The 26525-nt window shown below is 37.1% G+C and overlaps 1 protein-coding gene across 1 annotated transcript in view; it reads right to left on the bottom strand.

The window, feature by feature from the left end:
* Window positions 1–26525, bottom strand: part of LOC136863786 (cell adhesion molecule Dscam2) — a 1545364-nt gene that overhangs the window by 177481 nt on the left and 1341358 nt on the right. Inside the window, exons 25-27 of the mRNA XM_068226091.1 lie at window positions 26122–26281; window positions 24466–24607; window positions 3746–3873 (exon numbers count right to left, since the gene is read on the bottom strand). Coding sequence (XP_068082192.1) covers window positions 3746–3873; window positions 24466–24607; window positions 26122–26281 — 430 coding nt within the window. The remainder of the gene's footprint in view (window positions 1–3745; window positions 3874–24465; window positions 24608–26121; window positions 26282–26525) is intronic.

The following is a 26525-nucleotide window of genomic DNA, read 5'->3' as shown; positions in this document are numbered from 1 at the left end:
GAAACGGTAAACATAAAATATATTGTCTATTTATTGAAAGTGTTGAAAATACCTATTTATTTGAAAGATTATATGCCTAGAAACTTACGGTAGTGTCTAATTTTTGACACGTATGTTATCAATTCATTTGGACATGTTTCAGATAGACCTGCAGGTAGTTAAGAGATTCTTCTACTTTCCTGGTCTTATTTCAGTCATCTGGGATCGGTAATGATCTGGATTAAACCATGTTTTTCGCATGCCAGATGTCCTTCCTGAAGGTGTGCGGGGGATTTATTTACTATCGCATATTTCCGTGGTGGTTGGTATTGTGATATGTTGTGTGTAGGGGAAAGTGTATTAGGATGATCAGAAACACTCTGTTTCCGAGCCAGAAGAATTAACCAAGCGTGGTTAATATCCTCGGCCCATCCTTGAAATGAACCCGGAGTCCTACGCCAATAAGCTGACAATTCATCCTGGAAGCCGGACTTCCAGATAAAATCAAGAGCCTGAAATAACCATTAAGAGAATTTTCGATAATTTATAGCAAAGGAATTCAAATAACAAATTCGTTTCATTTAACAAAATATTCCGTTTTTAGTAGTAAATTTTCCGGTGTCCTGCTAGATTTAATCCAGAATGGTTGTCACCCATTCATGCTTATAAATAGAAATTCATCATTTTTAAACAGTTCGCGATGGTCACTGAACAGTATCATCATGTTGAATTCACCTTACAATAATTGCATTTTGTAAAAGCCTTACTTGTGTCAGCCGATTAATAAGAGGCTAATTCCTCACTCAGAAGCAGTAGAAACAATGCTCGCAAAGGGAACCTCTAGTCTGAAGAAAACTTCCGGGGCACCTTTTTTTCTGGGATACACTTTTTAGTTATGATTGTTTCCTTCCGCCTAAAAGGTCTTTCATGCAGTTAATAACTGGAGTAATAGAGCAAAGTTTCCTAGTCTAAAATCATATTCAGACATCACAAATGTCACGATTGTATCAGTCTGACTGCCAGTTAACTTGTTAATTGTTATAGTTTGATCGTTGCGTACTTATCCAACATTTCAACGCAACCGCAAGTGTTATGATATATTGAACCCATAATTCTACGATGAAAAAATTATTTTTTATTTTTCCTCAATATTTATTTCAAATAACAAGCTAGCCTACTTTTATTTTTGAGAGCAGCCATGTTGCATTTCAAGAGCCTCGCTGTCGCGTGGGAACGAACTCATCCGTGGCAAGCCGAGCCGCAAGCTCGTGAAATACCGTGACACCTCGGAGGACTTCGAGTACTCAACAAATCTCCAAATTCATGGAATTCTTCGTAACGAGAGATTTTGGCAACACAGTAAATACAGAAATAAATAATCTAAATTATTCTTAAACCCTACGTGAAGACAGAACCCCCAGGGTAAAGTATAAATGCAGTTAAGCCTAGGTAAAAATCTGCGCCCGATCAGTGGACTAGCTCCACGTGCCAAGGTAAATGGATGAAGAAAACCCGCGAAACGCCCGGGCAGAAATAATTTATTTTACCTGTTGCGAGTGTGGTAAAATTATGAGATTAACATCTAAATAAATCGCAAGTCTGTCCGGAATTATGGAACAAGTTTCATGAAAATCGGTCTATTGGACGCGAAATTAGCAGATTGCATAATCAAGCTTCATGGTGTTAGTGGCGTCACCCCATAAGAGTATAAAAGAAACCCCCCGCTGTATATTTCGCAGTGTCTGTCTGGTTACCGGAGCGGCGAAGCCCTCGACTCTCGTCATAAAGAAAGTGCGAAAAGTCGATCTCCAATATAACTTAGTATATGTTTGTGGCTATGGTTAAAATATAATATTTAATGGAAGATGATAGAAAATTTGTTTTGAGCTGCCCCTAATGAAACTTTGAAGGTCTAAAAGTAATTGAATTTCTCTCGGTATTCTGCGTGTGTTTGTTGTAGAAGAGTTTGAAGTTAGCCACCGCGTCTGGTGTCTTATCTGTTTGGCACACCTGGCTTCACGAGAGTAGACTCCTGGGAAAGTTGTGTCAGTCGCCATTTGAAGGGCGCGCTCATCACAAGGGTGACCGTGTCGAAAGTGTGTTATAGAATATTGTGTAAGTTAAGGTGTATATATTTTGAGAAGAGGATGATAAAGTTAGCCATGGCAGGCTAAATACCCGAGGTTTGCTGGTTGAATGCAGCCAGAATCCAGGACGATGGCGGCTATCACAGGTCTGTACTATTAATAAATGTTGTAGTTAGAATGTTGTTTGTCCCAACCAAATCTCAAAGCGTGTGTCGGGTTGGTAATTTGTAATGATCATGCGAATGTATTATATTTCTGGCCAACGTGTGAAAATCTCTAGTGTTGTAAAATTCATATCAAGAAACTATAAAATGCGACGTTTAAATATTGTGTTAATGTTCTTTGAGATATTGTCCGAATTGCACTCTTATGAAACTGTATTTTCCTCTTAATTTAGATAACTTTCATACTTGTAACTAGGAAATTCATAATTCGCTTTTGGCGTAGCCTAAGGAACTAGCCCTACAATGTTGTCTTGTGGCTTGTAATGCTGTAGCTGTAACTATATACAGGGTCATCGAAAAAGAATAGGCATACTTTCAAAACTTGCTGCTTCAAGTAGGATAAACATACTGAGGCGATGATGGTCTTGAACTAACGGGGAAAGAAGGGAGTTTTTTGAAACCACTGCTAGCAGTCGTTGCCTGATCTTGACCCGCTGATGTAACCCTCTCTATGAACAGTGCGTCTGCACGTGTGCTGTGTTGCCAGGCAATTACGATGTGGACCACCCAACAGGAAGATCAGTGCATGGTTAGGTTCGGGGAATTCAAATCAAATATGCTTATCAACGTAACTTCAGAACAACTTATTAGAGTCACGACATGCCGGATTATAAAACCACTCACCGATGGTACAATCAGTTTAAAGGTATAGTTTTTTTACAATTGGATTTACGTCACACCAACACAGATATGTCTTTTGGCGACAATGGTACAGGAAAGGGCCGGGAGTGCAAAGGAAGTGGCCGTGGCCGTAATTGAGATACAGCCCAGCATTTGCTTGTGTGAAAAAGGGAAACCACGGAAACCGTATTCAATGCTGCCGACAGTGGGCTTAGAAGCCTTCACAGGATGTGTAACTAAAGGAAAATCACCAGACCGGCCAGCGTTATCAAAGGGTAATGCTGAGCGTATTCGCTTGTCGTGTTGTACAAGTCACAAAAAATCTACTACGCGATGGAGTTTGCTATTAGGAATATCTCAGACAGGATCACTGATGCCATCGCAACTGTAACTCCAGACATGCTCTAGCGTACGAGGCACGTCTGCGTTTGCGTGACGCTAATGGGGCACATGTAGACATTTGTTAAGGTACCGGTATGTAAAAGAACTCTCCCATATTTCCCCTTCAGTTAAAGACAATAATCATCTCAATATGTTTATCCTATTTGAAAGAGCATTTCTAATTGTATGGGTATTCTATATCGATGACCCTCTACAGTACTCTACATACAGTGTTACATGAGTTTTCGGATAATACGGACATCAACGAACCTGAATAGACCACAGCCCTACTTAGTAGTTTTGGGTAATTAAAATCAAGGTCAAAGATGACACAGAGAGAAAGAAGAATATGTTTCAGCAGGGAGCGCTATTAAGTACATGAAGGTAATATACTGTAGGAAAAATACATCAAGAGAAAATCATCTAAAAATCCTGATAACTGGTTTTACTTACCTTGTACCGTGAGTCTGTGCGTAATATGATCTGATCCATAGCGATTTTCTACGAGGCAGGAATAATTTCCACTGTCATCTCTATGTAGATCAGTAATTTGCAGTGATCCATCTGCTTGTACTTTAAACCTGAAAATGAATTAAAACAGTTATTTGTAAACAGAGAAGAAGAGAGAGGTTGAATATTCTCTGTGACGATGGCCAATGAAGTTCGAGAAAGACTAATTCCTTCTGGAGCTATTGCAGTAAACGGACGCGTGATGTTCTGAGAGTGAGTAGTACGTGTGCACTAAGACGGCATATATACATTCTACTAAATGAGACAATTCTCTGACAGAAGCGGTCTGCGCGATGTTCGTAGGTCACAAAGCGTCATCTATAATTTTGTAGACGGTTAAGGAAATAGGATGCAGCTAGACCAAAATCACATCTTGTCACTAGGGTCGATTACATGCTGATAAACTCAAAGCAGAGCCGGACGATATTTGGTAAGAAACAATCATTACAGTTTACAACATTTTATATTATTGTCTTACAAGCGGGTATTCCCTACTCGTCACCACCGATTTCGCTCAATTTTATAGAACATGCAGGGCTTGGCTAGAAATGAAAGTACCCAAAGTGGGAAATCCAGATGGCCAAGCGTATAGAAAATAAAAATAAAAATCTTGACGCGGCTCTCGCACCGTATAAGCCACTTACGTTAACACGCGCGCCGAGCAGTAGTTGGCGTAGCGGTAAGAGCTCGGACTAATAATTCGATGGTCGTGGGATTGACTCCCCGTGTGGAGAATGTTTTTTTTCCTGTCAACTTTTATATTATTCATTTTCCAATTAAGCAAAGAGGTGAATAATTAATTTTATTTATTTATACGCAAAAGGCATTGAAAAGGTAAAAAATTGGGATTTCATTGACAGACCTTTTTCTACCTGCGCCAAGAATCTATTGTTTGTGTACAGCCGCCAGGAGCAACCTTCACTTGTCAGGTGGAAACGAATCCTACAGCGAAACGACTATTCACGTTTATGGCACATTCCCCAAGGAGGGAAGATAGCCAATAAAGGAAAAAAGAGAAGAATTTCTGTTTGAACACACCGTGTGGCTACTCCAACCACTACTCTTATACCTTCATCTCCTTCACACAATATACATAACATTTGTTTGAGCGCCAGTTGCTTTTTAAGAAAAAAACAACAAAATTTGGTAGAGCATACATCTTATATCAATTATCTCAAGGCGTGAGGTGATAAACTCACACATCTGGCAATATACAGGGATATGGATCAAGACAATATTAGATTACGGTTGCATTTCCACAATTGAGGATTGTACATGGAACTAGAATCACGTATTATAATTAAACTAAAACTGAGTTTGTGACTATAATTTACGTCACAATGAACAAGCATTGACGTATTTTAATTTAACAAAAAAATTTATATAGTGAGATTTGCGGTAACATTTAAAAAGAAAATTTAATCTAAACAAAGAAAGCTATTGGCATGAACTTGAAGTGAAATGTGATATCGCCGCTTTTTACATTCTTCTTCATGTTATGAATGTATAACATGTCTGATGCTTTAATTACCTGATGTCTGCATATACCGCTGATGAACTTGAAATTCCTGGAAAAACCTATGAGCTGAAGTCGGGAGCCGTCTGCTGTTATCTTCTTATGTAACAAGGAGTTGACCTACATACCATGTACGCGTATAGGAAGCTCCAATGTAATTACGTCCAGTCAATAGATCGTAAGAAATTGGAAAATATTATTGAAACACCTTGTAAAGTCCATCCTCACAAGTAAATGATGTTTCACTATCAGCATAGTACCAGTCTCTACTTGGATCCAACTACCACTTGTAGACCTCCTCGATGATTCCAAAACCTCTTCAAACACAACTCTTAGCTCTGACCACTACTCTAAAACCACTGACCATCACTCTTCCTTCACTTCTTTCATTTGATCCATTTGATTCATATGATCTGATACCTCTCACCACCGTTGCATCGACTTTTATAACCTCGCGATGACGACACATCTCCCTACTCTCTGGTCATCCCTTCCACCTCAACATACAGTATCTGGCGAATACAGACACTTGATCGCAATCACGTGCCCACGCACTGATGTCATCAGTCATGTGTCGTATAAGCGTGCCCAAGCGGACTAAAGATGAATATGCTGCATGCGTCACCGGGAAACCTACTTGCACATTACATTCTTAGTTAAACATAGCCTCGATTGCAAAATACTATGCCAGCTCATCTGGCCAGAGTTACAAGCCACAGCATGACTATATGAAACCAACAAATCTCACTTATTACAAACAAAATTCACTTAACCTATGATTAAATACAATAATATACGTGATACCTATTTATTACAGTCTAAATGATGAGAATCAGAATATAAAATCTCATGAATCGGGTTAATAATAATAATAATAATAATAATTATAATAATAATAATAATAATAATAATAATAATAATAATAATAATAATAATAATAAATACTGAATGGAATCTGTAACCCTGTTGTACGGTTACAACCGGGAAAGTTCGCAACTCCAAATTTTCTACTATTGTGCACTCATTAAAAAAATGATGTGCTATATGCCTTTTGCATATAAATAAATAAATAAATAAATAAATAAATAAATAAATAAATAAATAAATAAATAAATAAATAAAATAAAAATAAAATAAACGAATAATAAAAAAGTTGAGATAAATATTCTCCACATTGAACGTCGAACTCACGACCATCGAATTACTAGTCCAAGCGCTTACCGCTCCGCCAAGTACTGCTCGGCGTGCGCGCTAACGTAAGTGGGTTATACGGTGCGAGAGCCGCGTCAACATTATTATTTTTATTTTTATTTTGTATACGCTTGGCCATCTGGAGTTCCCACTTTGGGTACTTTCATTTCTAGCCAAGCCCCGCATGTTCTATAAATTTGAGCGAAATCGGTGGTGGCAAGTAGGGAATGCCCCCTTGTTAGTTTTCTAACTTTCTAACGTCGCAATAACGCACGAGGGACATTCCATGTGAAATAGGAACGAAAAGAAGAGCGTTCTTTAAATTTTGAAGTAATATATTAGAACATCGCCTATTGCCTTTTCTTGATGGATTGAGTACTTTCGCATCTGTCTCTTGGCACAGGTCAGAGCAAGGCTGTGACAGTATGGAAGCTTCTGAGGTATGAGTAGTGCTGAGTAATGGCATTCTGAGCATGACTAGTGCATGTGATTGTTATGGAAGGTGTTGCTCATGGGGTAAGTCGTGCTACAATAGCACATTCTGTCCCAGTGAGGAAAGCAATGGCAAAATATCTCACTCCTCATCTTCCTTAGTAAGCCTCAATTTGGCGCTGTCAGCGGTCATTGCAGTTTCCCTATAACTGCATAAAATTTTGTGGTGCTATTTGAGGATCCAACCAGCCTCTGGGCTGAAGACATAACAGACAAACATCTTAGAACACTAAAGTGGCTGGGGATACTCATTTCTGCTCACTATCAGCTACCTCTCTTCAACAGTTCTGATGATATTAAACGTTTAATATAACGAGTGGTAGGAAAAGTACAACGAAAAAGTAACGGGGTTTAATTACTGTTACTTGAGAAATATCTTACTAAATTAAAAGTACAAATTACTTTTTCAATAAGTAATTAGTAAAATTATTTTTCAGATGAGCCGTACCCCTAGAATTTCTTTTTTGTCATCTTTAACTTTTTCGTAGTTTACAAATTCTTCTTTCACGAGAATGAATACTACCCCTCCTGCCATTCCTATCCTATCCCTACGATACACCCTCCAGTTTCGTGAGAAAATTTCTGCATTCATTATATCATTTCTCAGCAATGATTCAACTCCTATTACAATATCTGGTAAGAACATATCTATTAAATTAATTCTATTCCTTTCTTTACAATACTTCTACAGTTGAGCACTAACAGTTTTATGTCATCCCTACTTGATTTCCAGTTTGGTTTGTAAACGGATGGAAGCGGGATGAGATAATACAAGCTAAGAAAATTAGAAGAGCTTTTAACTCCTCGGCATTACGTTTGTGTCCATATTGTTCTATCTTCATTAATGAACATCTAGCACAAAAGCTAAGAAACTCTTCAAAAGAGCGAGGGATATGAGGAATCAAGGAGGACACGGTTTTAATTAGGAAATCTGAGTCTGATCCAGTAATATGAATTGAAAACACTGATCATATGCTTGAGCTTGAAAGAAGGAACTAGGATAAGTTAGAATTTTGAAATTTAATTTAGATCTAATAGACTCTAATGTTTACGTTTAAGAATGGAAAATCTGTTATGACTGAAACTAAATTAAATAGTAGTAGTGATTTTGTTAGTTGTAACCTGAAAAATATTAGATTGCTGTACCTAAGTGCTTGGAGTATCGAGAATAAATTGAGTGACACTGCCATTCTTAATGAAATAGTTCCTGATGTAGATATCTTAGTATGCTCCAAGTCCTAGTTTAAGAACAATGATGACAATGTTTTTAATCTGAATGGCTATTACTATTTAGTGCTTACAAAAGCAATGGTAACGGCGGGGAAGTAACAGTTTTTGTGAATGATAAATAGCTATGTTGTTTCAAATATATGTTCGAAAAATACCATAGTGTAATTTACCTAGAAATTGAAATTTGCTAATACTAAAATAGGTGCTTAAAATCCAAACACAAATAACGTACCACATTTTTTAGAAGACTTAGAGTACATGGTAGATAAAGTTAGGCATTACAACTGTATTGTAATAGGAGTCTTTAGGTTTGATACATTAAATAATCAAATAATTCATTCTACCGTTTTAGAATTGCGAGGTTTAGAATCTTATGGATTTACACTGTGTAAAAATACTCTCTTCTTCTTATTTGTCTACAGCTTTTCCCACACCTGTGGGGTCGCGGGTGCGAACTGTATAGCACATGTTGATTTGGCCCTGTTTTACGGCCGGATGCCTTTCCTGACGCCAACCCTATACGGAGGGATTTAATCACTATTGCGCGTTTCTGTGGTGGTTGGTAGTGTAGTGTGTTGTGTGAATAGGAAGAGGAAAGTGTTGAGACAAACACAAATCCCAGTCCTCGAGCCAGAAGAATTAATCAGGGGCGATGAAAATCCCCGACCCGGCCGGTAATCGAACCCGGGACCCCCTGAGCCGAAGGTCAACGCTGACCATTCCGCCAATGAGTCGGACTGTGTAACAATACTCTACCAACTAGAATTACCAATGACACTTAGACTTTAATAGATCATATATTTATCAACAATTATAACTTTACCTGCATATATATAATATGGGCTGTGCAATTTCTGATCTCCAGGCACTTGTACTAGACATTAGTATTTCTAACATAACACAATTATGTAATGAACGTAGGTTTTCGTATCGTAAATAAATAAATGCATACTGGATTAAAGCCACTATATTAGTTTAATGAAGCCGAGCTTTCAGCCAAATTGCATTGGCCTTCATCAGGGCACAATATAATTCCAGTTTTCACCACAGACCAGAAGCTCAAATCCCTGTTTCGACATTCAAAGAAAAACCACATCTTGAAACACTGGGCGTGTATGAAGTTCCATGTGGTTATGGTTGTGGTTCCTCATATACTGGCATGACGAAAACGCTTGTCAGCACCAGGGTGAAAGAACACATTAGGTCGGCAAGGAACGTCGCTCTTTCATCCTCCACGGAGAATGTCATAACCTCATAAGCCAGTCTGCCATACCAGAACATTTCTACAGTACAGACCATAAAATCTTCTTTGACCAGGCAAAGGTCATCGCGCCTGTAAAGTACTTCTATGCTCGACTGGTAAGAGAAGCCATAGAGATGGAGCTGCGGCCAAATAACATCAACAGGGAAGACCGCTTCAAGTTTCAAATACATGGAGACCTGTACTGCAGAAATACATGCATAACACCACCATGGAACAGCGGGACGCACTCACGAAACCATCGACAGAGGGCGGTGAATCACAGCACGACGACCCTTGAGTCCAATTAGTGGAGTAGGCCGTAGATAGTACGGTCATGACTTCCACATTTCTTTGAATTTCTCTGCTCACTGTTGGAAGCAGAACTTAACATGCCCTGATGAAGGCCAATCCAATTTGGCTGAAAGCTCGGCTTCATTAAATAAATACAGTGGCTTTAATCCAGTATTCATTTATTTATTTACGATAACAAAACTATTTTTCCTGCTGCCATTTCTTGATGGATACAGTACTTTTGTATCCATCTCTTGGCACAGGCCAGAGTAAAGTATAGCTTTCACCGAAGTCCCAGTCTCATCCATGGCTGTGACAATACGGAAGCTGCTGGGGTATGGGTGGTGATGAGTAATGACATTCAGAGCACGACTGAGTGTTATGAAAGGTGTTACTCATAGGGTCAGTCGTGCTGCAATAGCACTTTCTGATCCAGTGAGGAAAGCAATGGCAAACTACCTCACTCCTCGTCTTGCCTAGTACGCCTCATTTTGGTGCTGCCATTGGTTTTTGCGGTTTCCTTATAACCACATAACTTTTGGTGGTGCTATTTGAGGATCCAACCAGCCTCTGGGCTGATGACCTAACAGACAGACAGCACAACTATGTTCAACAGAAATACATAAACAGGGTAAATTACACTAAGCTCAGCAAATACTTTGATGATAATCCATACATTCCTATTGGAAATGACCAAGTAGAGGAAATACATAATTGAATATGATATATCCCAAAGGAATTGAATATATCCAAATAAAAACTAAACGAAATATGAAAACAAGACGAAAACTTGAAATCCATGGGTGGTAGAGGAATTAACTAATTTAATTAAGAGAAGATACTGCTTGCACAATAAACTCAGAAATATGTATGTGAATGAAAAGGCTAAGGAGCGATATAAAACATGCCGCTTATTAGTAGCTAATTTGGAATGGAGACTACAGCATGATTATAATGCCAATACAATTGAAGACGAAACTAGTGTTAGGACCCAATGGAAATATATTAATGAGACAATTACAAACAAACAACGTAATGATGGTGATTGTTATGTTAAGAGGAATTAAAACTTGGTAACCATCCTCAAAAAACAACATAATGTCGAAGGACAAAGTGTTACACTTAATAAAGAGGATGGTTTCACTACTAGCCCCTAGAAACAGCTAAAGTATTTAATGATTATTTTTCAACAATTGCTGAGAATCTGATGAACATCATCCCAAATAACTCACTGAATAATACCACCGATTACAGATTTAATTTAAATAATACAAAAAATTACCTTTCTAAAAATTATACAACTGAAAGCTAAGTCCAAGATATGCCTCAAATAGAACTACTAAACAAAGATTCCAAAGACATTGATAATATAAGTAATATATTACTAATGTAATGCTATAAACAACTGGTATCACCATTAAAAATCTCTCATTGAAATCTGGGAAATTTCCTAAAAATCTTAAAATAGCGAGAGTGGTACTTGTTCATAAAGGAGAAGATAAGATTTTCCAGCAAATTCTCCCAATTGTAATATTACCTCCACATTCAAAATTCTTAAAAACAATGTTAAAGAAGAATTATGTAATATTTCGATCATGACTATCAATCGACTATCGAGTATGACTATCAATATGGATTTCTCAATAACAGAAGACTGCGAATGCGACGGTTGATAATTTAACTCAGCTTCAGGACGCTTTAGAGAAAGATTCTCTAGCCGCAGGCTTATTTGTAGACTTAGAGAAAAGCTATCAACACAGTGAACCATGAGTTGCTAATGGGAAAGCTAATAGAAATTGGTATCTTTAAGATGGTTTCAAGATTATTCGAAAGACAGGGTCAGGTATGCATATCAAAAAATGCAAACAGTTCCTTAAAATCTAGAAAGGGATCTTTAATTTGGCCAATGATTTCTCTAATTTGTATTAACTCAATATAGAAACTGTATTTAAGAGGTAAGATAACATTATTTGCTGATGACACTAACCTGTTTTATGCCAGACGGGCAATGAGGGATTTACAGGATGATATTATGTATGATCTTGGGATTCTTAACAACTGGCTCAATGATAAATTATTCATTATTTTTTCATAATTAGTTTGTTCGCTTTGGTAGATGTGAAGTTATACAGTTTGAAAACGTACCACTCACCTAGGCGTATGAATTTAAATATCTGGGTCTGATAATTGATTGTCAATTGGTTTGAGATTCTAACATCAATTATATCTCTTCTCTTATTGGTGTCATGTACAGTTTACGCTATCCACTTCCAATTCTCTCAAGAAAAGTATTTATCATTTAATGTTCCAGTGTAATTTTCAATACATGTGCGTCATATGGGTTGGTGCAAATAAAAGAACTCTTTCAACAAATTCAGGTCCTGAAAAATAGAGCAGTTAGAAAACTTTATGGCCTTCACAATTCCATTAGAACATTATTATTTTAAGGTTACGAAAATACTCAAAATGGACCATACAATGCAATATAAAGATAGCCTCTTCATTTGGAAGTGGTAAGGAGGCAAAACTATTTTTTAAATTAACCAGTAATGTTGATTTTCATAACAATAATAAAAGAAACTCTAATAGAATACCTTTTTCCCATAAATCAAACAAATATGTATTAAATAGTATTATTCACAACTTATCAAAACTATACAATGGATTAACTAAACATGTACTTGAAATTTGAAAAAATCTTCAAAGGGAAAGATGTGATAAAATGCATTTTTAGAAGTGATGAACTTCATTCCGGTTCCGTATTGACTTTAAATATCTAAGATACAATTCTAAAAAAATTAATTTTATAAAGTCCACCTGTTCAATATACGTTTGTCATTTGATAAATGCTCTGTCTAAAAAGCTACATAGGACATGTTTCGACCTAGCCTAGAGGTCATCATCAGCTAAAATAACACAAAGTTGCAAGACATATACAAAAACTGTGATACATAAAAGACTTGACATAAAATACAATCAACAAATGCAATGCAAATCTATGTTTGATATGTACATAGCTTCAATCTTGGACGAATTTAGTTGTAACAAGTGTAGGTCCAATCGCACTTAATACAAATATTGGTTGGCTGGAGGAAATATTAAAAATTTTGAAGACTGTTAAATGTTGTTCTATTTATCATGCTTCTGGAAACGGAGTGAAGTTTTAAAGTCCGTTACATTTCTTCATGGAGAATACAAGCATAGCCGGGATCCAAACGTGAAAACAAAAAGCCGAGTGTGAGAACGAAAAATTAAGTAGAAGTAAAAGATAATATGAAGAGTCGCAAAATAATACTCAGTTCCTCTTTCCTCCAGCCCTGTGCTTGTATAGATCAGGTTAGGTCGGTGTTGACTTCCACACTGACTGGCGACCGTTCTGATGTTGTGGTGGGTGGGGGAAACAGCGGGAGAGGGGAGGGAGTGTGAGTGGAAGGATGGGAGGACGGACCTGTAATGCGTATTGCGACAGGCCGATCATCAATTTCAAAATTAGTCCTACTTACTGTTTTGCTTGTTTCATAAAACATTTCTTGGCTAAATATTATACATTTTCCAGTAGAATCTCTGTCAAAAATTCCATAGAATTCAGTAACATCACAAATAAACTTAAATTAAATCCATATCACACTATGCACTCGTTCGATATTACGAATATGTGCACTAACATTCCCATAGCTGAAACCATTAACCTAGTTAAAGATAACCTAAACAAACATAACCTTTTAAGTAAACCTGAAATAGAAGAATTTTTACATATTCTGAAGTGTGTTCTCAATAATAATAATTTTACTTTTAATAACACAATTTATCTGCAGAAAGGACTCCCTAAGGGATCCCCTATTTCTGGAATTTTGGAAGAAATTTATATAGACAATCTGGATAAAACAAGATATTCAATAATTCACCAGATATATTCCATTGGTTGAGATACGTTGACGATATTTTCACCATTATTGACCAACGAATCACTGACATTACAACCCTCCTTAATAAGCTAAATGCTTGTGACCCCCACATAAAATTCACAGTTGAATCTGAAACAGATAGATCCATAAATTTTCTAAATCTTAAAATTAGGAGAAGCGACAACCATCTAAAATTTGATATATTCAGAAAACCCACTCAGACAGCCAACATGATCAGACAAAATTCACTGCACCCTGGCTCTCACAAAAAGGCCTGTTTTTATAATATGATATATAAATCCCTGAACATTCCTATGTCCAAAAAAGTATATAAGAAAGGAATTAACACCATCCACAATTTAGCACGCCTTAATGGGTTTAATAACAATTTCTTTGGCAGAATTCTCAATAAGATAAAAAATAAACCCACCGTCACACCTAAAAAACAAAAGAAAGAGAATACTGACTTTGTCACCTTCATTTTCAACAGCAATAACCTATACCAAATCCCAAACATTTAGAAAAAGACAATCTCAATGTCGCCTTTAGAACTAACGCTACTTTTAAACGGTTCTATAACACAAACACACTTAACAAATCCGACGAATATTTGCAGTCCGGGGTCTACAAGTTGACGTGTAATGCGACGCCAGTTATATTGGAGAGACTGGGAGGAACTTTCAAATCCGCTATAAAGAACATTTTAAAACAGCTAAATACAGAAGACTTTCCGCTATGAGTGAACACATGAAAGATCACAATCGCTTTTTCTCCACTATAGATAAAGATCTAGATATACTACATATAACCAAAAAGGGAACTTTATTAAACATTTCAGAAAATATTTGTATAAACCTAGATCAAAAATCACATCCCATCCATAATCTTAACGAAATCCAAGAAACAAAAATGAAAATCCCATTTTAACACAACAATCGAGAAAGATCTGAAACAAAACTCAATTAAATCTGTCGCAACACTCATTACTGGTCCGTCCTCCCATCCTTCCACTTACACTCCCTCCATTCTCCCGCTGTTTCCCCCACCCAACACAACATCAGAACGGTCACCAGTCAGTGTGGAGGTCAACACCGACCCAAACTGACCTATACAAGCACAGGACTGGAGGAAGGAGGAAGTGAGTATTATTTTGCGACTACTCTTCATATTATCTTTTAGTTCTACTTCATTTCTTCGTTCTCACACTCTGCTGTTTGTTTTCACTTTTAGATCTTGGCTATGCTTGTATTCTCCATGAGGAAATGTGACGAATTTTTAAAACTTCACTCCGTTTCCAGAACCATGACAAATAGAACAACATTTAACAGTCTTCACAATTTTTAAATATTTCCTCCAGCCAACCAATATATGTATTAAATACCGTTGGACACACACCTGTTACAACTAAATTCGTCCAAGATTGAAGCTATGTATATTTTAAACAAAGATTTTCATTGCATTTGTTGATTGTATTTTACCTCAAATAAATTCGTCCAAGATTGAAACTATGTATATTTTAAACAAAGATTTTCATTGCATTCGTTGATTGTATTTTATCTCAAATAAATTCGTCCAAGATTGAAACTATGTACATTTTAAACATAGAGTTCCATTGCATTTTGTTGATTGTATTTTATCTCAAGTCTTTTATGTATCACAGTTTTTGTATATGTCTTTCATATTTGTGTTATTTTAGCTGATGATGATCTCTAGGCTAGGTCGAAACATGTCCTATGTAGCTTTTTAGACAGAACATTTATGAAATGGCAAACGTGTATTGAAGAGGTGGACTTTATACAATTAAATTCTTTTAGAATTTCATCTTAGATATAAAATGTATTTGTTAAATAACGGCCTAAGCTATGTTGTATTAAAACGTTAACATAGATCTATATGTTAATTCGTTTAAAAATTATATTATCACCGTTGATCACTGTATTTATTTGTATTTTAATTGCATAATATGATGTCGCTTTGTATCTCATGTATTTTTCTCCCTTCAATGAGCACTTGCTCATGGGAGTCGGTCTTTTGAAGGAATGCATTAAAAGAATCGACGAAGACAATCCACAGTTATTTTGATAATTGAACTATTTCTACGTGTCTGCGGTCAGCATTGGTTTCCTACCTACTTCTTAAACAAAGAAATGTTCAAAACAAGCTTCAGATTGCTAAAGGACAACAATAGCGAAATTAGAAACCTTGATAATGCGATGTTGAAACGTGTTCAGCGAAGCATGATAAGCCTCATGGAAATCTGCATAAAGGCGCACTGTAGTCATTCTCTCATAACAGTTGCGTTGTGAACCTGACTCACACGGTCTACGGTACAACTTGTGTAATCTTTACTATTATAATATAACTCATAACCGTCCCCGCGGTGTAGAAGAAGCGTGCCTGCCTCTTACCCAGAGATCACTTGTTCGATTCCCAGCCAGGTCAGAGAAATTTACCTCGACCTGAAGTCCACTCAGCCTACTTGATTACAATTGAGGAGCTATCCGACGGTGAAATAGTGGCCGATGACTACAAAACCAAGAATAATGACAGAGAGGATTCGTCGTGCCGACCGCACGAAACTTTGCAATCTGCAGGGTTTCGGGCTGAGCAGCGGTCGCTTGGTAGGCCAAGACCCTTGAGGAAGTTCTGGTTTTTTGGTTTTAATACAACTCATCGGTTAAGTATTCACAAATAATTGGTGCCGTCTCTATAAGCATGCTATTCTACATTTGCATCATGTACTGGGAGTATGTGACACAACCATAAGGAATCTATGTAAGAAATTTTGTTTTATGTCGATAATTCAGCACAAAAGTAGGCTACGTCGACCAATTGTTTAAAGGCCAGATCATTATCGATTGTGATAAAATACCGGTATATAACTACACTATCAAGAAAAGGAACACTTCATTTAACACAACTCGAAACATTTATTCATGCTAGCCATAAAATAATAATGTTGTTGGCTTTACATCCCAGTAACTACTTTTACGGTTTTCGGAGTTAGCCATAAACATTCCTTAATAATCTACGATAGCAAGCCTCCATTACAGAGAATTTAGGGGAAACTTCGCAGTGATAGAAAGCTGTCTGGAACTAATACCTAATTTACCAAACTTTACGAATAAACCTCTATTTTCAATGTTAAACTAAGATGTATATCCATGATTCAGATCATATCGGTGTGTATATAGCAGTATGATATGGATATGGTTGCTGATTATGATAATAATAATAATAATAATAATAATAATAATAATAATAATAATAATAATAATAATAATAATAATAATAATAATTTATTTATACTGTTTTCGCTCACACTGGAGCACCAAAATCAACGTTGTACAATGAAATCTTTAAAAAATAAGTACATAAAAAATAAGTTCATTTTTAAAACTTAATAATTTCTTATTTTCCCAAAACAACTTCTTTCTAGGCGATCATGAAGCCCGTTCTTTTGCTGATATAACATACTGCTTACGTTTTGATGTTTTAAGTGACAGTTTTGTATATTTGTTGTTTAGAATATTCTTCTCTTCCCTATTTTCAATTTGTTCTGTAGTAATTTTCAATTCATCCAAATCCATTTGTATTTCTTAAAACCAAGTGTTTTTTGTTTTACTATTCCAAAAGATATCAAAAAGCTATTTTAGGAGTCTTTAATTTGGAAAACGGCCTATGTGTCCAAAAAATGCAATCCTCCGTTTTCTCATCGTGTCAATAAATGATTCACTTTCCTTGTAAATTAATGAATTGGGTAAAAGTCGCCACCGGCCATCAACCTGATGTTTTTATGAATCATTGTCCGGAGATCTGCAGATCGTCTGTTGTTGCTTGGCTATCCAGTCTGAATAATGTTTCAGTTGCATACGTTGCTTCTGGTTTGATGACGGAGTTATAATGGCGAAATTTAGCACTAATTGAAAGAGACTGTTTTTTGTAACTCGGCCATGTAACTTGCTGTGCTCGTCTCAATTTTAGAGTTCTACTATTTATGGATACTTTTTCATTAGCATTCCGGGTGACAATATTACCAAGATATTTAAATTTATTTACAACTTTTATTTTCTGAGTGCTATTTAACAAAATGGGAGCTGCCTGGCCGAGGCGGTAAAAATGTGTTCGGTTCGCCCGGAAGGACGTAGGTTCGAATCCCCGTGAGGAAGTCGTAAAATTTAAGAAACGAGATTTCCACTTCCGGAGTTGCATATGGCCCTGAGGTTCACTCAGCCTACACCAAAAATGAGTACCAGGTTAATTCCTGGGGCAAAGGTGGTCGGGCGTGGAGCTAACCACTCTAACCCATCACGTGCCGAGGTTAACAATGGTGGAATCCTTTACCTTCCACTCCTCCAAGGGCCTTCATGGCCTGTACGGAGGTGACTTTGCTTTGCTATTTAATATAATATGTGGAGTGTCAACTTTAAAGGATGGCATAATTTCCGTTTTCCCAAAAGATATTTTCAATCCAACCTTTGCTGCTAATTTTCCTAGTTCCTCTACTTGATATTTTGCTTCATCTATACTAGTTGTTAATAGCGCCAGAATATTTCTTCCAATCTGTACAGCTGGAGGACATAACTTACTCCATTCACGCATAATTTTTTTCCAGCACACAATTAAACATCAATGGGGATAATCCATCTCCCTGTCGAAGACTGGTATGAATTTCAAATGGTTCAGAGATTTCATTTCTGAACTTAACTTTAGACTATGTGTTTTGCAGAGTGACCGCAATAAGTTTAAACAAGTTTCCGATGTAGACCAAATTCAGTAAGGATATGTAGTAATGATTCACAATAGATAGTATCATACGCCTTTAGAAAATCAACAAAAGTGATCACTAAATTTTTGCTCCTAATGCGTTAGTGTTTTATGATCCATTTGAGACTGATAATTTGATCTGGATAACTTCGTCCTGGACGAAAACCGCCCTGATATTCACCCAATTCACTCTCAGGCTGGTCATGGATTCTGGAATAGACTATCTCAGAGAAATATTAATTTATAGGTGATATCTAGCAAAGAAATTCCCCGATAGTTACTAGGATCTGATATATCACCTTTTTTATGGATTGGGTGTATAATTGCAACATTCCAATCTTGAGGCAATTTTCCTGTATTCTAAATGTCAATAAGATGTTTATGTTGATTTTGAATAGTCTGTATATTCGCATTCTGCCAGAGTTCCGTTACTAGTTGATTTTCTCCTGCTGCTATAAAATTTTCCAGTGAATCAATAGCTGCACTTACTTCATCGTAAACCGGTGGTATGACCTTCTCCAAAGGTGTTTTATTTCTGGGAAATAGATCAAATTCAAAATAATTTTCAGGTTTATCACTATTAAGTAATGTTTTGAAGTGTTATTGCATTGTCATAATAATAATGGGCCACATTTCCGTTCTTATTTTTCATCAGGAGAGTAGGGGGAGTATAATTTTTTGGTATTGTTTAAAAGTCCTATAACAGTCTCTTGTTTTATTTCGATTGAAAGCTTCATGAGTAGATTTTAATGTTTCCTTCTGATAATTCTTTTAACTCTCCTGATTTCTTCAGCCGTTTATCATCTAGCATTGATTACTTCTTCTCTATAGCTCTCTGTTTTTTGTTGTTGATCATTCAACCAGGCTTTATGCCGGCGTAGTATTGCTGTATCACACTCTCCATTCCACTAAGCATGTACTTTCGTTTTTTAATGGGAGCAACTTCCTCTGCTATGGCTTTTAATTTGTTAATAGTGGTTCCCAAGCTATCACTTAAAAGTGTTGTGGATTTCTCAAAGTATGTTCGATTATTAATGACTGAACTAGGATCATGCAATCGTTTCCTGTTAAGGTTATGCGGTTTATTTTTCCTTTTAGGAGTTAATTTACATTTAATATTGGAGATGTAATAGTCTGAATCAACATCGACACCACGCAGAACCTTAACATTATAAATTTCTCTATGAAATTTACGATCCATGGCCACATGATCTATCTGGGTTTCACCCAATTTAACATTTGGACTTTTCCAAGTTATTAATTTATGCGGTTTTCTTTTAAACCTTTTTGTTTCTAAAATTAGTCCCTGGTTAATACAAAATTCAATTAACCGTTCGTCGTTCTTTTTCGTTAATTTATGTTCCATTTATGTGGCCATGTTCCACCAATCCACGAAATTTTCTCTCACGTCCAATCTTTGCATTAGAATTTCCAAGAAGAATTTTAATGTTAGTATCAGGTATATTCGTTACTAATTGGTGAAGTTCATCCCAAAGTTGACCTGTTCCCTTTTTGTCAGTTCTGTTCTTTTTATTTGTTGGAGAATGAACATTTATCAATGTATAGATCTTGTTTTCCACTTTAATCGTTAATAATGCTACTCTTGATGAATTTGAGGAAAAATCAATAGGCCTAATGGAGTCTAGAATTCTATTGTGTGCCAAGAAACCAACTCCAAATTGAGGAACATTCTTTATGACTCGTCCACCTGGAGGTCTTTCATTGAGACAATACCCTCCTGATTCAATTGGGTTCTGATCAGTATTACGTAATTCTTGAAGAGCTGTGATCACAATTTTATGTTGTTTCAAAATATCTATTAGATGTTTCAAGTTACCAACCTTCATCAATGAATTTATATTTAATGTTGCCAAATATGGAAATTTTTCTGGTGTATTGATCTTAAGTACATTCTTAGTTCGATTAATCTGCATGATGGATCATTACGTCTCTGGGCGCTCCGACTCGCCACAATCCTCTGTCTGACACCCCACTGTATCTGAATGGTGTCTTTGTTTGGATGATTATATAGCTGTCCAAACCGGTGGATTCTTTCAATAGAGTCTGACCGTAGTTAGGGTTTGCAATATCAGATGTGATCTGAAAAGGTGATAAATGAAATATTATATGATGAAAAATGAGATTGTGTTATGTGTTTGCCTCAAGATGTCTCTGACTGTTATTTTGCAGCATTGAGCCAACCTGGAGTTACAATTATAAATGTTATTTACAAAGGTGAAGATGAGAGATGAAGGGTGATTTTATGAAATTGTCAAGAAGGCTTTCTGCCTTATTTCATCCTAGTTGTTCAGGATTGAGAGTAGGCATAATAATAATAATAATAATAATAATAATAATAATAATAATAATAATAATAATTTCGTGCTGCTATAATTAGTTTCGTACCTATAGTGGTTATAAGAAAGACCCTACGATGAGGGTGGGCGCCATCTGCTGATATAGGAAACTACGTGCTAGTGTGGTGGTAGGTAGTCTTTTGTGAGTTGAGAACAGGACGAACACGTAGTCCACGCTCAAAAGGGATTGACGGTTCACGATTAAAATCTCACGACCCGGCTGGGAATCGAATCCGTGACACCGACGCACGAAGACCAAGACGCTGACAGTCGGTCACAAACGCGGAAACGGTTACTGATCAGGCAACAAGGGACTGACTGGTCATTTCAGGATTACATACATAAGGATATGGAGCCCCATTTAATGTACAGAATTACTACAGATGGATAGGACAAATTGGACCAAGAATTGTTTTAGTACCTTGTGATTATATTGTAACCGTCCAGGCTTCTTCAGCCATACTAATTTATTGTACAGTCATATTACGTGATATCACTCGATATCAAGATTATCCGTCATCGGAAATTATTCATTAACACATATTAATTTAACTTCAGTCAATTGTAAATAAGGCTTTTGGAATCATATTGTATATATTAGAACATCATTTATTATTTAACTTATAAGATAGGAATTCATTATGTGCTGTAAATATGGTCAATATGTTGAGTCTGAGTTTGTGTCATTTCATCTCATATTGTGTACACGGAAAAGTTATTCTTGAAGCGGGGAAGTTATGATGAGTCATTGGGTTTAACTCATGAGTACTGTACTATACAGCGACCCGCGTGAAAGGCTAGCAAGCTAGGAGACTACATCATCGACAAGCCTACTGGTTACGGGTGAAGAATGAGGACAGGGATGATATGATATGAGATCAACGAATCCGATGCTTCGTTGTAAAGAGCCCGGGTATGGAGCTGTTACCAAGGGAGGGGAGAGCTCCTGTATATTATCTTGCGCGGAGCAATCCTCAATACACAACTACAATTTATTTTTTGAGACAGTGAGTGGTCGCTTCGAGACAATTATTTTCGGGACAGTGAGTTGTCGCTTCAAGACACAGTACGTAGCTGCTGTGATGTTGTCGGGTCAGGGTGAGACGAAACAAGCATACAGCTTGTGATATATTCTATAATTATTCTGGACGAATAACTACGTTAGTTCAAGTCCACGGTACTTGGTACAAGTCTGTATTATATCAGGAGAATAGCTAAGTTGGATTAAGATTTCTGATAACATGGAAAAATTCACAACACTGAATTTTCTCCTCATACGATAACGGTGATCAATTTTCACAAGCATAGGGTCAATGTCTATTTTAAAGACTAGGCAATTAGGGAGTGCTAGTCCAGATAGCCCAAACCATATCGCAGAAGGAAGGATGTCCATGGAGCCAGTCTGCAACGAGAAAAGGGGAACGAGTAACCACGGAATACAGATGACCTCAACGGAGACTACAACTGGTGAGCCACAATTAGACAATACAAGCAACAGTAAATTACAGTAACGTTAAATTCTTAATTCCCTCCAAGCTAAAGGGTACTTTTCCGACTCATCTCATTTTCTTTGTTTAATAAATTAATTGGACCAGATATTGCTTTAATTTTCTTTCTCAAAGCGATACTTAATGGTTAATTATTTAAAATCCTACCCCTGTGATTTAAGTATAAGTCTCTATGCTAGTAAATATAAATTTTGCTGTACAGTTTTGTTTAAAACTGTAAAGCTGGCGCCCAAACATTACATAGAGAAATGGGAAACCATGGAGTGATAATTGATTCTATTTGCGTGACAATTTTCGGGCAAGCCACATATAGTTTATATTTATATTCATGTGTCCCCAGCTATCAACTTTCGTCTCCCCAAGTGTGAAGCTTAGGAGAGTGAACAGTTACAATATGCCAAGACAATCTTAAGCATGAATTCGAGCAAGGGGACATTCTAGTCAGTATTAATTTTGTCAAGAATGATGTTAAAATCTCTACATGACATTTCAGTGATGAGCCCTTTTACGTAAATATCTTCGTGCTTGACTTGATGAGCGGGAATTAGTCCAAATTAGTACACGAATCAGGACTAGGCTTTGTGGTATCATGGAGATGATGCAAAATATGTTTGAATTTTGTATTTCGAGATACTGTATTGAGACAACCGAATGAGAGACGCAGCTCCAAGCCATACACACAGAGAGCGCTCAACTACGCTACAGAACTGATCAGTGGTTGAATGGCACGAGATATATTTGTCAAGCACATATATGAAAAATATATGCCCTCCATGAAACCCCAGCTATCTCCACTTTCCGCCTTTACTCGCAGATAATAATAATAATAATAATAATAATAATAATAATAATAATAATAATAATAATAATAATAATAATAATAATAATAATTTTTAAAATCCGTTTACCCTCCAAAGTTGGGTTTTCCCACTGACTCACCGAGGAATCTCACCTCTACCACCTCAAGGGCAGTGTCCTGGAGTGTGATGCATTTGGTTGTGGGGATAAAACTGGGAAGGAGGACCAGTACCATTCCCAGGCGGCCTCACCTGCTATGCTGAACAGGGGTCTTGTGGAGGATGGGAAGACTGGGTGGGATGGGCAAGGAACGGGGAAGGAAGCGGCCGTGGGCTTAAGTTAGGTGCCATTCCGGTATTTGCCTGGAGGAAAAGTGGGATGGCTGAGGTGAGAACCGAATCCCCCACCCTCTCTACTTGGGTGACCCCCGAGGCTGAGTGGGCCCCGTTCCAGCCCTCGTATCACTTGTCAAAATTCATGGCAGAGCCGGGAATTGAACCCAAACCTCCGGGGATGACAGCTAATCACACTAACCATTACACCTCAGAGGCGGTAATAATAATAATAATAATAATAATAATAATAATAATAATAATAATAATAATAATAATAATGTTATTGGTTTTACGTCCCACTTACTACTTTTACGGTATTCGCAGACGCCGATGTGCCTATATTTTGTCCCACAGGATTTTTTAAATTGCCGCTAAATCTACCGACACGAGGTTAGCGAATTTGAGCACCTTCACATATCACCGTACTGAGCCAGGATCGAACCTGCCCAGTTGGGCTCAGAAGGCCAGCGCTCTATTCCCAGAGGTTAACTTTGTACTTATTTCTGTTGTAGGTGGAGTGATACCCAGAACCATGTGCCTCTCCAGAAGTGAAAATTCCGTTTCAAAATATTCCGTCTTCCCTACGGGAAATGGAACTTGCAAGCATATACGTGATTTTTCACTTCGAAGTACGATATGCATTGGTTGGAATTCGAACCGCAGCCGCATTATTGAGAAGCCAGTGACTACGTCATTCGGCTATCACACTCAGAATCGAAATTACGTTTTTCCGGTTGAATAACTGTCTCGGCTAGGCAGCTCAAGGAAGCACATGCTTCCTCAGGCCATATAACCACTGAACTAATGAATAAGGAGCTCCTTGTTTACACAATATACTCGTATTATATACTGTTTTCCGGATTGTTTGAAGGAGGTATACCGCATGTTACACAGAAACTTATCGACCGTTAGTTGCTTCTAAACACGATTTATTAGCATACGGTTTCAAACTCTCACTGTATTTCAGAGCTTACTGTGTATAATACTAAAAAGAGCCGCGAGGAATATTTTCAGAAAGTATGTTACACACCTGGGAGAAGGTTTCAGTAGCTGACCCCACTGTTTCCAGCTTATATTTGGCTCAGGCTTTCCTACATGTCTGCATGGAAGTCGTGTATCTTGTTTCCAAGGCACCACTATTACACTGCCGAAAGAATATATGGCTGCTTGGACTGAAATCAAAGAAATGAAGGACCAATTATGCTAGGTTCACAAAAGTAAAACGTACATTTTACACTGATGAACACATCCGAGTTTTAAACCTTGGTGTAATATATAGTATATTATACTATGTGATGCTACTCATTGTGTATAAAGGTCTACTGTTAACGGCTCCTGATAATAAAAATAATAATTATAGTGTTGTTAATGTGAAAATGATGTTGACGACGTTGGTGATGATGACGAAAAATCCTCCAATGAGTGGAGACTGAGAGACTGGGAATGTATAAAAATTGTGTACAGCCAAGAGAGACAGACACAAAGAAGACAGAAAATAAGGACCGTCTTAAAGATACTGTAGAAGCACAAGACGGATTCAGTTTCAGTATTCTTCATACTGCTAATTTCCAAATCCACTGACGAAGAACACATACCACTTCGGGGAAGAGAAACCATTATGTTGATGATAAAATTGAAAACACGCAGTATTACCTACCAATGGAAAACCGTGTCCACTGAAGAAGCCATCTGATAGAAAGGTTATCTTTATGATATAGAGGTTACATTTTATACAGTGGTCATCGTCCGAGTTAAGAAGATGATCAAAGTAGACGTTTAACGAGGGGTGAATGAAGAACGAATCATTGCACTGGTCACAGAATTTCACTCCGTCTGAATTAAAAGCGAAATCCTCCATTTAGAGCGATACAATCTGCAACCTTTCTTGAAGAACGCATATTGAGTCACCATGCTATATAAATACAATGGTCCTGAATAGTTTAACACACCTAAAGAGGACACTTTTATTTCGCATTTATCTCAAGTAGGGTGTATTAAGACCAGTTCAACCTTCGCTTTCATTTCTGTTTGTTTGTGGAAATATCTCGCAAAATTTACAGGAATAGCTGCCATAAAATTTGGCATTTGATTGGAAGGCATACTGGAAGGAAACCTGAACCGCAAATCATAACAACGTTCCTGATTAGAAGGGCTTTATAGGGGCTTCTAAAAGATTTTTTCACATATTTTCTCAACAGTTGTTATTTTCAACAAAAGGGCACACACCAAACGTTGTAGGAAGAAGTATTTTGATCGATCTTTGTTCAGTTCATTTTCTGATAGGAACAGCTGTTACTGATATATTTCTTAAAAATCATTTCTGATGATTTTCACATTGAAAAGTGACTTTACGCTCATCTGCCACTCTCTTTTATGGCTTTTAAATCCGTTTATTGAAGTTATCGAAACTATCAATGTTAATAATCGTATGTTCTATTTCTATGACAAAAGTGTTCTCTTTATATTATTTAAATGACCACCGATCCAAAATTTATTTAGATTTTTACCACGCATTGATCGACTGAAATGCGTTAAGCTGTTATAATCATCCTAGCAGTGAAAATGTTCTTCTCGTCAGTTAGGAGAAATCATGATTCTGACTCCAAGTATTAAAATAAACTTGTTTAAATGGGACTGAATTTAAGTACTTCTTTACGAAAGAGTATCAAGCGACAATGAAACTAACCTTCATTGGACGGTGAAAGTACAACTGTCGGTGTGAGCGGGCCCTCTCCAACTCGGGTGACTGCTGCCACGCTGAATTCATAGCGGTTTCTCTTATGAAGCCCTTCAGCTTCGTAACTCTTACTTGCAGGAGGTAAGCTACGGTGGTAAGTCTTCACTTCCTGGCCGCCACTGGTCAGCATCCTTACCTGGGAAACAAAATCAATCTGGTTAATATTAATAAGGGTGGAAAGGAGAATTAGGAATGTTTGATATTACCACTCAGTTCTATTCACCGTCTGAATGGTACTGCTCGTACAGTCAGTCTGGGAGATTGTATGATGATGTTAAATTATTCTACATGCATAAAGTAAGATTCCTCACTGATATCGGGTACGAATGAGTAAGAATCTAGGTGAAAACTGT

This window comes from Anabrus simplex, chromosome 2 (genome assembly GCF_040414725.1).
Source record: "Anabrus simplex isolate iqAnaSimp1 chromosome 2, ASM4041472v1, whole genome shotgun sequence".
Classification (NCBI taxonomy): Eukaryota; Metazoa; Arthropoda; class Insecta; order Orthoptera; family Tettigoniidae; genus Anabrus; species Anabrus simplex.
This window is presented reverse-complemented; position numbering and strand designations above follow the sequence as displayed.